The sequence below is a fragment of the Papilio xuthus genome, unplaced genomic scaffold (assembly GCF_000836235.2).
Source record: "Papilio xuthus unplaced genomic scaffold, Pxut_1.1 DF826159.1, whole genome shotgun sequence".
NCBI lineage: Eukaryota > Metazoa > Arthropoda > Insecta > Lepidoptera > Papilionidae > Papilio > Papilio xuthus.
The window spans coordinates 561,734-575,282 of record NW_013532490.1 but is presented as its reverse complement, the minus strand read 5'-3'; the positions used below and the strand labels follow the sequence as shown (position 1 = coordinate 575,282).

Genomic DNA, 13,549 nt, shown 5'->3' with positions numbered 1-13,549 from the left:
TAATATAGCTGTCTTGTTCTATCTTTTGTTATTTATGCCCATGTTGGTGTCACTTATTTTCTGATAGAACTCTGAGGGCAGCCTCTTACCGGTCCAGATGACCTTGACTTGGTTTTGTTTTTGGATTGGACTTTGCCATACAGACAGGCGTGAAGTGGAAGCAATTCCGCGTTTCGTCCGATAAGTGTGCGTCCCGGAGGCCTAATTTAGTCCTCTTTTCCTTCCCACCCTTTTTTTCTTATAAGGAAAGGATGGGAAGTGGAAGTGGACTTTTCGGATGAGAGGATGCATGGAAAGGGAAAATATTTTCTGTGTGTGTCTCTCCTCCGTCGATTGAAAGTGGGCGACGCGTATGCAATTGCGTATTACTATGGGCAGCGGTCGCTTCGCTGTTTCAGCGATTTTAGGTGGCCGCTCGCTCGTTTGACCACATTATGATATAAAAAAATGCTTGCATTTAAATCTTCGATAACATATGATTAATTATTTATATAATATCGTTAAAGTTGGCTGATATACTATCTACAATCTCATTTATACTTAAATAACTAATTTTCAATTTAATATTTTACAAGAAACTGTACATCACAATACTATGATTGTTTACTTTTTATTTCTCAGGAAATTCCACAAACACATTACTTCTCGTATCTTTAATCGTATTTAATAAACATTTATCTAACTCCTATTCTTCACTAACACCGAGTAACAATAATGTTTTGTCTCACGAAGGCACTAGAATTCTAGTGGAAGGGAAAGGGACATAGATAGGAAAATATTAAGACAATAAAGAATGGATATCAGAAGTCTATACATGAAGAAATTGATATGACACGAACTATTGACTACAGAGAATTTAAATTTGTCTTTTCTAACGAAGAATCACATATAGATTTTCGATTCTATACAAGCGTGTCCGCTCTGAGAGATTAAAAAGTCTTAAACATTATCAACTATACGAAATACATCGAATAGGACGTTTAATTTATATTCCGATAGCGACGCAAATCGTCTATTCCTCAACCACTATTCAAATCCATAAAACCTCATTGGAAATTGGAAACAAAATACAAATTTGATATTAATAGGCAGTATTATGTTAAAAATACCATAAAGGCTCATAACCTAGTAATTGTCAAAATTTAGCAATGTCATTGCACTATATCTTCATCCATTTGTTGAAGTCCAAACTTGTATACACAATCACAAGTCACACATAGCTCTCGACATGAGCGCTAGTGGTTGGGTCCTAGAAGGATGCCTCTACGAGGTAAGTCCCGTCCATTGCGACACCCGTTTGGTTACCTTGCACTGTGCTGCCTGCCGGAATGTATTTGCCACATGCTTGCTGTAAAATCATAAAAGAAATACTTTAATACTGTAGTTAATTTTAGATTTTTATCTTTAATTCTTTTTGTAACTTGATAAGCATTAGTAACTAAATCTGTAACTGCTCTTAGTATTTTGTTGGTCACATTATTGTCAATATCTCTTTTTATTTCTGTGATTATTTTTCATTAATCGTTAAGTATCGATCTTTATTATTCCGCAAAGGATTGCCAAAACAAAGTATTTGATAAATATTTTGTAATCTGACAACTTTTGAATTATTTAAATAATTACTTTTAAAAGTAAAAATTATTATTATTTCTATCTACACAAATAAATTCGCTTCTTGGAGACGCACAAGCATTAACATTAAAGCAAATTCCAGAAAACTGGAAATTAAAAAAGAAAACATTGACGTGATTTAGGAGAGTGAAATAGAAAAAAGGATTAAGAATGAAGTGTCGACATGTAAAAGTGGGGGACAAGTAGCAAGAGTGTGTAAAATGTGCTCAAAGCATGCCAATTAAAAAGAAAAAATATTGTTTTTATTTGTATATGTAGACCCATTAGTGTGTGAAGTTTAACTACGACCGAAATTGTTTATATGTAATTTTGATTATCAAATACTGTTAGTGTTGAAATTGACTCGTATGTGAATGACTGATAAAATGTTAGTACAGTTAACCGTTATAAATGTAAACAAAGTCTTGGATTCAAACAGCCTATGTCTGCCAATTATGTGTGCAGTGTGTTGGCATGACTTTGAGATTGTTTAGTTTCACATATGTATACGCTAATATATATCTAAAATCATTTAAAATATACAACACTGTTGGATCTACTAATTATTGAATCACATCACTAGCATTTATGTATTTACTTATATAATGAAAATATCTATTTAAATTTAGAATAACATTTATGTGCTAATGATGTGATTCAGTCACAATATTTATTACATAAATACTTATACATAACATTTAATATACACTTGACGGATACAAGAATACACTTGACTTACAGCGATACGACAGCAGAAGCTTAAGAATACATTAAGACATTGAAAGTTTTACAATAATCTTTAATTATGAAGCAAAATCTTTTAGCAGCCAACACCCTGCAGACATTTAAAGCCTCAAATACATCTCTTTTACCACAAATATTTACCACGCAGCGAATACTATCGAATTATACAAGTTAAAACAAATTTTGGATTATACAATGTGTAAACAGAATGCAAAAACTTCTTAAATCATTTTTTTCTAGTTGTCATGTCATATATTGATTCATTTCGGTCTCTTCCGAACGAGAATAAATGATCAAGCATATGACACTGGCCGAATCTGTAGAGATAAATAAATAAATAATTTAATTTAATTGAATATTATCTTGATTTGTAGTCTGTGTACACGTTGTATAATGCCAAATATACGTTTGGTAATATTTTTGAAATTTTAAAAAACATTTTTTTAAATTGTCGTCAAGGTTCGCTGCATGGTAAAATCATGTGGACGTACTGGTAAAGGGTCTTCACTGGGCGCGGCCGACATTGACGTGTCAGAGGGGCGAGAGGTTGCAGTGTACCGACGGTTGCCTCGTGCGCGCCCTTTCCTACCAGGATCTAATAGCAGGACCTGTTAGAGCCAATTGGATACCGAATATTCGTTAAATGCACAAACGTTTGCTCAAACATTGGTTACGATTGGCTGTATTTGTAAATTAACTATTAGATAAAAATATTAAGTAAGTCAGTGTATTGTGTAGTGTAAAAGAATTGGCGGATGTTGGAAAATGTTAATATGATTGACCCAAATTATAATCATGAAATTCATGAATTTGAAATTCGAATGGAAAAAATGTTTTCCAATTTATAATATCTAAATGTATAAATAATATATATCATGGCTTCTACGTTATTATTAAATATATTCATCATTACCTGTTGATAGCACAATATGGTAGGACACTAAACAGATTTGACATCATTTATGTAACAGTAGGATAAATGGATATAAACTTAGGATCATCATATTGTATACTTACCTTATTACCTTCAATAAATGCTTTGTGAAATAATGTTTTATATAAACACGTAAATAAGACTTTGGACAATACATTTCATGTTAATAGGAATTACTTCGGCTTCCGAGTCCAGGGTGACAATACATATCGTAAAGGGCCAATAGCAATAGCAAATCATTTGGTGCTCAATTCCAACCTATTTGTGTAAAAATACTATGTGAATTAGCACCTTATATAGATAACAAAATGTGCTTACATAAGGCGAAAGCTGTTCCCACTGAAGTATTTCCGCCTTAAGCACGAAAGGGACAAATAGCGGACTCTAGCAAGACGTCGTAACCACACTGGCGAAGCGACAACAGGGAATACGTATGCTCATGGAGATCAATTTCTATGGCCTATCAAAAAAAACCTGATACAAATCAAATTTAATGTCTGTCAGATGTCAGAGATTGTATTGAAAGTGTTTGGCCATAGAAACAATCTTATACGAAATTGGTTTGACATCAAGTCAGTGCGGAATGGTCTGTACCTCACGACGCGGCCGCGCGGCCAGCCCGATCGGACTGATGCACCTTACGGAACGACGGCGCTTCTGTTGTGAAAACATTGCTTTATACAAAGTGTACTGAGTAATTAAAACAATTGAAGTTGGCTAACAATAAAACAGAGATATCTCACAATGAACAAGTTATTTTCCTATTTAAGGTAGTAATAAAGTATCGCCAGTTATGTCACTACACATTTGAAATAAACTAGATGCATGATGATTGCCGCAACATATTAAACAGAAGAAAACAGTTCTTTCGTATTTAAAGTTTGTTAGAAACATGTTGGAATGTTTTTGCTCAACATGGTTCCAACAAATATTAGTTTGTTCTTCGATGCTTCAACATACCTCGATTTTATTATCGTCTTTATTTTTAACGTTTACGACGTTGCTGTTTTCTGAAATGTATTGTGTATTAGTTTGACAATAGAAACAAAAAAAAACATGTTATTATACATCGTATTTGCTAGTGAATTTCTACAAATAATATTAGTGAAAACCAATTGAATTATTAGTAATATTGTAACACTACGTATTGCAATGAATTTTGAAAGATTTTAATTTTATGCAAAATGCCGTTTGGGTTGAGAAATGCACCACCCATGTTTCATTATTTTATTAAGCTGTTATTCTACACATAAAGCTCGGTGTGTAAAGTTACCTGGTACTTCTGAGGACAACAGCCGCAGCGCGCGCAGCAGGCGAGCAGTGCTGGGGCGCGGCCCGAATGCGCGGGCGACGCTAGGGGGGAAGGTGAGCCGGGGCGCTTTGCAGCACCATTGTACGGATTCTCCATTTCGACAAATTCACGATCCTAAACATTTAAAATCATAAATGTATTTGGTACTAGTATAATATAAAAGTTTATTTGATAATTCAATTAGATTTAATTGAAATTTTGTGAGTAGAAGAGACATAACTTATTCGATTCGCTATGAGCTGAAAGTAAAAGAGTATACGAACAGTAGTACGCTCCAAGCATCGCAGCAGATGATGATGCTGCAATTCGAAAATGTCTTCATCCCGTCCAGCGTCGTCAAGTTCGACGCCAGACTCTTGAGCGGCAAGGCGTGCCTCAGCAGCCTTCTTCTTGGACACAAACGCCGCGCCTGACGAAGCCTTGGCAATCCTGATGCGGGCCAGGCGCGCTTTCTGTAATACGTTATAGTCCAAAGTTAATACTATATAAAGAAGATGGATCTTTAGTGCCATGTCAGAATAATAAACCTTCTATATGTGGTACGACTCGTATTACGTACGAAGAATGAAATGCTCTAAAGGATCAATAGTTTATCAAATTAATTTTAATGACTATGGGTTCGTACATCAGTATATTATCAACATTTGATTTGCTTGTTCCTCTATCTAATCTCTTTCTAATATTATGCTATGTAAAGACTTTAAAAATTTTGAGATAAGGTTGTTTATCATACCCTCTGCGCCTTTCTCTTGTCAGCACGTTGATTCTGATGGTAGATCCGGGAGAAGTTGGACACGATGACTGGCACGGGCAGAGCGATGACGAGTACTCCGGACAACGAGCACACACCACCCACTATCTTACCGGCGATTGTTCCCGGTACCATGTCACCGTATCTGGAATCATAAATGTATTCTATGACAATGGGTTAAGACCTTACTTCATTGGGTCATTTCTTTAGTATGTTCATGAGACAATGGGCGCTTTAAATTAATTAAGATGATAATTTTCACGCGTTTCAACTGACATGTGATAAAACATGGTGTAGAAATGTAGAGTCAATAAAAATTTTCGTTATAATTTCTTCCCTATTGATTTTGGATATTGGAAAACGCTCCAGAGAAGATTTAATGAAATTCATGATTAACTATAATTTATATTTCGTGCTTTATCTTTTAAAGTAGTTAATGATGCAATCTAAACTAATGTGACCATTAAAATAATTGGTTAGATACAAAAAGCTGTGTTGACACACTCGTCGTTTTAAAGTAGGTTTCTAGGTCACATAGGTAGGTACTGAAAGAAAGGCGGAAACTGAAAACTACGCCACTTTTCTCAAGATATAAAAGGTATAAATGCTTAATGCTTCATGCTAACTTCCCTCGTTATGTTTTTGTGTTTTTATTTTATGAAAAAATTATATTTTTAAGATAACTAACGACAAAATGTAATGTTTCCTTCAGTTTACTTTGTTCTTTATTACATTAATGACTTCCTTTATATTACTCAATATTTTTTTTTTGTTTACTTGCTTATCGAGAAATTATCTGAAGCATAAAATAAGTCTGCACTAACCGACGGTTTCCAAGACAAAAATCCCCATTTAAAACATCATGTTATCTCGGATTTGTCAAAGATAATGACAGATATGACGATATGTTTCATACAGAAATTTTGGTCTCGGAAATCAACGGTGAGAGCGCATAATATTTAAGTTATAGATTTTAAAAAAGTGCTATGCGTCTTAATACTGATGTATAGTTAATTCTAGATAAAACATTCTTGAATAATAAATAGATCATAAACTCTGTTACTTAACCTCTCAAATGTAATCACAATCACATAACATTTCATAACGTACGTCAGTAAAACAATGTCTATATTAAATGTTTAAACAAATACAGACAAGTAAACCACTAGAGAAATCTGTTTGGTTTGGCACAAACGACCACCACTGGAAACTATCTCTATTATTATGCTACACAATGTTTCAATGCACTTACATGTAGAGCATCCGTGGCTCAGGGGTTAAGCGCTTGACTTGTAATCTGCAGGTCCTGGGTTCGAATCCCGCCATGTACCAATATGTTTTTCGATTTCTGATTTACATATGTACATTTATCCGACGTTCTTACGGTGAAGGAAAACATCTTGATGCAACCTACACATATCTGAGAAGAAATACAAAGATATGTGTGAAATCAACCAACCCGCACTTGGCCAGCGTGGTTGACTATGGCCTAATCACCCTTAACTTAGGGTAGGCTCCGAGCCCCTCGGTATGGACGTATAGTGTGCTGATGATGATGATGATGAATTCTTAATTACTGTTTTTTTTAATGAAGTATATAAAAACTCATTATTGAAGTCCCTTAATTACTTAAAAAAGCATAAGTCTTTTTGAATGTCGAATGCAACATTTAATACTTTCTCAGTTCCACGTTCTTATTGATTTATTCAACAATTGGCAACCAACTGGCTGTTTGTGAGCCGTTAAATATTCTACCGTCGTTTAAAAAGGACAAGTGCCAGGAATCTTTAGCGTCTTATTTATTATTCCACGTGTAATCGTTTATCGTTAGAAATGAGTTTGGTGGCTACTAGCTTTTGTTTACTATTTGGTCCGAGCAGAATTAAAAAAACTAGTTATGAATATTGTCTATCTTACTCAGTCATTTTAGACATTTATTAATTAGAATCCTTTGTCGAGGATCACGTGCTTTCGTTACAAAGTCCGGTGTCAGAATGACTAGTGAGGGGACATAAACGTCGACATTTTAGTAAGTCTAGTGTTGGACACTGTCACATTTTCGGATTTTATTCCTAACTGTAATAATATATAATAGCTTTTTAAAGGCATAGGATTTTTTGTAATCGGTCCAGTAGTTTTTGAGTTTATACAACTAAATACAATTTTTTTATAGTAGTATAGATGTTAATAAGGAAAGTCAGAGTCAAAACAAAGGGAAAGAACAAAGGAGCTTTAGTGTGGGTTTCCACTTCCGAATAACATTTGTGAAAACATATTGCCATCACTTTCACTCTTTAGGAAAAAATGAAATAACAATATGGTTTCTAAGATGTTGTACAGTTGAAACTCACAATTTTAATGGAGCTTCTTAAATATTACTGTGTTATTATTATTATATATTAAGAATGGAATTGAATTCGTTTGCAAAGAAACAAAGACCACTACACTATGACGTATTTCACAATTGCATAACTTTATCTTATCGAAATTTCAGACATATAAATAAATCAAAGTAAGAAAAACAAGAGTATAAATTGTGTGAATACATTTTCATACATAAAGAAACTCGTAAACTTTGATGATTATGAAAATCTTCAAACGGGTCTTTTTCAACACTTTACAAACGTCATGACCCAATTTTTATCACTTGTTAGTTAATTAATGATACGTTGAAGGTTCAATGGATTACTTGTGATGTTACGTGTGATGATCGAACCCCCGACCTCGTGATCGGAAATCCGTACTCTTGACCATTAGGCTAGTGACGATTAATTAGAAATAAAATTTATCGATTTCTGTATATTAAACAAAAAAAAACAACCAAATCGCCCTATTTTGAAACTCACGGTTAGTTCGCACTAAACGATGTTAAATCGTAAATTGTATTTAGTCTGTAAACTGTTTACTCAATTATTTGAACCATCTTACCTTATTATAAATAAAACTCTTAACAAAGGAACATCAAAAGATAACACGTGATGTTTACAGATGATAATAACTTCCCTTTTCTTTGTTCTAAACGCTTTTTTCATTGAAGTAGGCTATCAATTTTTATGTAAGTAACCGAAGTTTTAACAACAATAAAAAGCTTGTAGCAAAAGTGGTAGAGTCCGCTTTAACATCTTCGCACGAAGTAGCCCGGTTCGCCCGATGAAATACCGCTACCACACAGAAGACAGGCGTGAAGTGGAAGCAATTCCGCGTACCGTCTGATGAGTGTGCGTCCCGGAGGCCTAATTTAGTCCTCTTTCCCTTCCCACCCTTTTTCTTATAAGGAAAGGATGGGAAGTGGAAGTGGACTTTCCGAATGAGAGGATGCATGGAAAGGGAAAATATTTTCTTTCCGTGCATCGTCTCCTCCGTCGATTAAAGGTAGGCAACGTATACGCAATTGCGTATGTCTATGGGCAACGGTCACTTCACTCTTTCCGCTATTTCAGGTGGCCGCTCGCTCGTTTGTAACCTTATGATATAAAAAAAAAACTATTTTTCAACTTTAATGGCGTTTGCAAACGTTAAATATACTTAGTATTAGATCGTCATGGCCATTAAGAAAAATTTTTTTTTTTTAATAAAGTCTAATTAGAAACTTGCAAATTTCATAAACGTCTCTGTGTTCTAAATTCAAAATGACAGCGAGATCCCGTTCTCGAGATATCTTTTATAATCTGTACATCCAATTTTTGCACTTAAAATATATGCAATATACGAATAAGTACAAGTTAAGTTATTACTTCATTTATTTAATAACATAAAACAATTTTAAATACGAAGTTGTAGTATATTTATTTAAAAAAAAACGTAGATGTTCATCTTCTCGGAATGACATTTTAATTTCCGTATTCCCGTGTATTTTTTATTTCAAATTGAATCTTTTGAAGCGGTAAATACGCAAGGCAAAGAGCAATCGTCGTCTGAATTTTTCATAAGCAATCCATCAATGTATCATCGATTTAATGAAAGAAGCCAGCAAGTGTAGAAAGGTGAAGCTCATTAAGATTTCAAAGACTTGAGTTTACCTTCTAGCAGGACTAAAAAAAAATCTTGATAAGTAACCTATGTGTTCTTCTAGACTGTGTTCTACATCTATGCCTTTCCTTACCTAAGATACCTTCAAACAAACATCCATCCATACAAATATTCGCATTTATAATATTAGTAAGAAGTCATAATTGAAGTAGAATAAATAATGATAAAAATTAAAAAAAAAATTCCGAGAAAATATTTTCATCTGTATGTTCTAGTATTACTTTTCCAAGGCCATACCGTTTGCTGAAAACAAAGGAAATTAAACTTTACTTAAACGGAATAAAGTTCGAATTTCCGCATTGCGTTTATCCGCAGTCAGCTGGTAGGGCAATTGTTTACTAGAGAAACGTTTATTTCTTTTGGGCTTGCTTCCTGTTTTTGTTTGAGGAATTTTAATATGCAGCACTGCACTCTATATAAAATGTAGAGTTTTTTAGCTTCAGTTTTATTAGACTAAGGAAACTGACTGCAGTTAAATATCAAATCTTTGGATATTGTTTCTTCAAATCACAAAATATTACTAAAGAAAATTACTCTATTTTGTTACATGTTAAATATATAAAAAATTATAAACAATAATTATTTATCTCTTTCACACTTATATGTTAAGTGTGAGAAGCAAAGACGTGTGAAAACTAAAATGGCGTCACATCTGCATAGATAATGTATTCCGCGACACGAGCGCCCTCTAATCTACATCACAATCAAGTTCCCGTAGATCAAATCAAAAAGCTAACGAGCATACATCAACTTTAAACAACTTTGGTTTTAACAACTGTGTTCTTATAATTAACTAGATGTTGCCCGCGAATCCGTCGAAAGAAAAACAATATGTTAAAAATTATTGTAAAGACAATAATTGTTTGACGATCGTATCATACTAATATTGTAAATGCGAATGTTTAGACGGATGGACGGATGTTAGTTTGAAGGTAACTAGGAAGGTAAAGATGAAATTTGGTATATAAGTAGAACATATTCTGGAAGAACGCATATGCTACTCATTTTGTTTTTTTTATTTCGCGCGGACGGAGCCGATGGCGACACCTAGTTTAATTATAATTAAAGACTGGTCTCGCTTCTCGAAGAATCTTGTCAGTACAGCTAAAATTATATGACAGTGCAGTTCTGTTCTGTGCAATTCTATTTAATTCAATATAACACAGATGCACATAAAATTAGGCCGAAACCACATTAGACAGGCGGAGAGACGGCGTAAACAAACGCTTAGTATAACACAGACAAGACCACAGAAGATTAGGTCGATCTAATTTTTGTACACGTACAATGAAAATTATAAAACGGTATTATAAGTATTCATCATCAGCTCACTATACGTCCCCATCAAGGGGCTCGGAGCCTACCCTAAGTTAGGGGTGACATACCATAGTCAATGTTGGCTCAGTGAGGGTTGACTTCCCACATATCGTTGAATCCCTTCTCAGATACATGCAGGTTGCATCACGATGTTTTCCTTCATCGTACGTATATTGGACGAAAAACATCATTAGTACATGTCTGGATTCAAACCCAGGACCTGCAGTTAGCAACTCAAGTGCTTAACTACTGAGTCATCGATGACATCTGACAATAGGACCAAAATCAACGGCTATAAGGCTATTCATTAACATGGACAGACATGTACTCCAATTATTACACGACCGAGTAAAAGTCATCAAGCTTTATGCATAACATATCATTCCTACGAGCACTTAGCTGCGTTCAAAGTCACAAAGCGTCTGTGACTGCTCTGAAGTAGCTTGAGTACAGCTGTAAACAAACAGCTTGCACATAAATCAAGCGGTAGGGTTGTCAACAACGAAAAAAAAAATTAAAAAATGCCGCGGAATTCCACTTTACGTTTGTTTTGTAAGTGGCCATTCATAAAGTTTTCTGTTGACTCTACCACTGTTAAATAACCTTATTTTTCAAAATGATATGCCTGCCAGTGTTACAATATTCAAAAGTGAATACTGGCCAAGTTTTATCATCTATAAAAAATAAAAAAGTAAACGTTCCAAGGTGACCCAAATATATGAAAGCAAATGTTACCTTTCTCTCTTTCTTTTACTAAAAACTATTCCATTGTTTTCTTACGATATTGATTTCTTTTTGTCGAATACTCATTGTGTAAGCTTTTAAAGCTGCAAGAGTCATTAAAATGCAGATTTATGTTGAGAAAAATTGTTAGAATTAAAAGTGTTTAAATTTACGATGATGAAAATCCACACAGTCGCAATAGAGAAAGCCGTAAAATTTATGCAATAGTAATATTCTGGACAGTGTAAAACATAGTCTATAAATATCTGGCCACTCTGAATGTGATAGTAAAACATATACAAACATATTTACGCGACATATATTATTATAGTTTACTAGCGGACCCGACAGACGTTGTCTGACAATTTGACACTGCGATGGTAGCGCCGTCTGTCGGATCCAATGTAAAACATTCCAAAATCAACAACTACTAATAAATTAAAAATTAATTAAAAAAACATTGTCCAGCGGACAAAATTGTGAATCTAAACCATTCCCAGATCCCCTTGAACACACACAAAAAATTTCATCAAAATCGGTCCAGTCGTTTGAGAGAAGTTCAGTGACATACACACGCACAGAAGAATTATATATATATATATATATATAAAGATTAGCGAATTAGTATTTGGAAGTTAAAAATAAACTGATATATAAACACGGCTAAACACTCACGTACATTCGTCCGGAGGCGGCACCGACTAGTTTCGAGCCCATCGGGGGCCCTTCATCGGGATGAGTAGTACTGGTATTATTTCGCGGACGCGGCCCGTCGCTCACTGATAGGCTCGAAACTAGTCGGTGCCGCCACCGGACGAATATACGTGAGTGTTCCGTACTACGGCACCACCGGCGGGGAAGCAGCGCGGGGGTCCCTTCCAGACCTCACCCGCCGCCCCGCGCGCCCTCACACCGCGACCTTCAGTTGCGCTTCAGCACTCTGCGCGCCGACACATCAATCATATTTGTCTATTTTGTACATCTTTTATTCTTATTACAATCATCAGCAACCTACCAGCCTTTCATTACAACATACAGTCCACTCGCTCAACATATGGTCCTTCGACCGGCAAAAAAGGAATCATCATCATCACCATCAAAATAAAGAAGACGACATTATTTGTGAGTCCGTTCCATATTCCTTTCTTTTCATTTCCTTTTTTTTGGCCCTTTTGTACGAGACATTTTTTTTTCATTTTACATTTCACAATCCATCTTATTACTTTTTGTGCACTCGGTAGTTATTTGTCGCATAGTCGGCGCGCGCGCAGCCATTGCATGCGACCTTTAGACCCTTGCAAATTTCAATATACCGAGCACAAGTCATTTTTTCGAAAACATTCGATTCTTTTTATTACAATGATTTATACTCAAAGCAAATACCTAATCAAACTTATAAAATCATTCAAACATACATTCTTACATTTTCATCATACATTCTTTAACACATTTAGGCAATATCAACATACATATTTACACAAAATACCTACATACATTCTTAAATTTTCATCGTACATTCTTTAACACATTCATAGACTGCCTCTTAGATCGGTCAGCCGACCTCTTCTCACATTTCGACACCACTATACATATTAGTCGGTGCAGATGTGTCCTGGGAAGTCATGTTTTCCAGGTTGGGTGAGCAACATCAAGTTGCAACATATTTCTCGGTTGGCTTGTATCTGGCACGTTTATGGATCTTTATACAACAGCCTCTTAGATCAGTTAGCCGACCTCTTCTCACATTTTGTCATCGCTATTCATATTAGTAGATGCAGATGTGTCCTGGGATTCCATATATTCCAGGTTGGGTGAGCAACGTCCAGTTGCAACATATTTCTCGGTTATCTTGTATCTGGCACTTATTTTCATCATTTTACATACGCATCAACATACATTCATACATATATACATACATACATCATTTTTTATCATCATCATTTAACAAAAAAAATCTTCTATCTTTTATCAACATCATTGCATAATTTCAACAATTTTGTTTTTTTTTTCGTTAAACATGTTGGCGGAGGGGGGAGGAACCTCGCTGCACGCGAGGTGCATGCCTATCATCTAACTCCATTGTCCATATACTCCTCTTACCTTCCCTCCCTTAATACCCATCACTTCC

The 13,549-nt window shown here is 34.9% G+C and overlaps 1 protein-coding gene across 4 annotated transcripts in view; it reads right to left on the bottom strand.

The window, feature by feature from the left end:
• Positions 1-417: 417 nt before the first annotated feature.
• Shal (potassium voltage-gated channel protein Shal) overlaps positions 418-13,549 on the bottom strand; it is a 44,530-nt gene continuing 31,398 nt past the window's right edge. The window contains exons 2-6 of one of the 4 annotated variants that reach the window (XM_013319415.1): positions 5,335-5,497; positions 4,865-5,053; positions 4,563-4,715; positions 3,884-3,946; positions 418-1,348 (exon numbers count right to left, since the gene is read on the bottom strand). In XM_013319415.1, coding sequence (XP_013174869.1) covers positions 1,250-1,348; positions 3,884-3,946; positions 4,563-4,715; positions 4,865-5,053; positions 5,335-5,497 — 667 coding nt within the window. In that variant the 3' untranslated portion in view covers positions 418-1,249. Of the gene's footprint in view, positions 1,349-2,846; positions 2,964-3,883; positions 3,947-4,266; positions 4,300-4,562; positions 4,716-4,864; positions 5,054-5,334; positions 5,498-13,549 lie in introns of those variants that run through there. The other 3 variants (XM_013319414.1, XM_013319416.1, XM_013319417.1) reach the window with 3 other exon arrangements.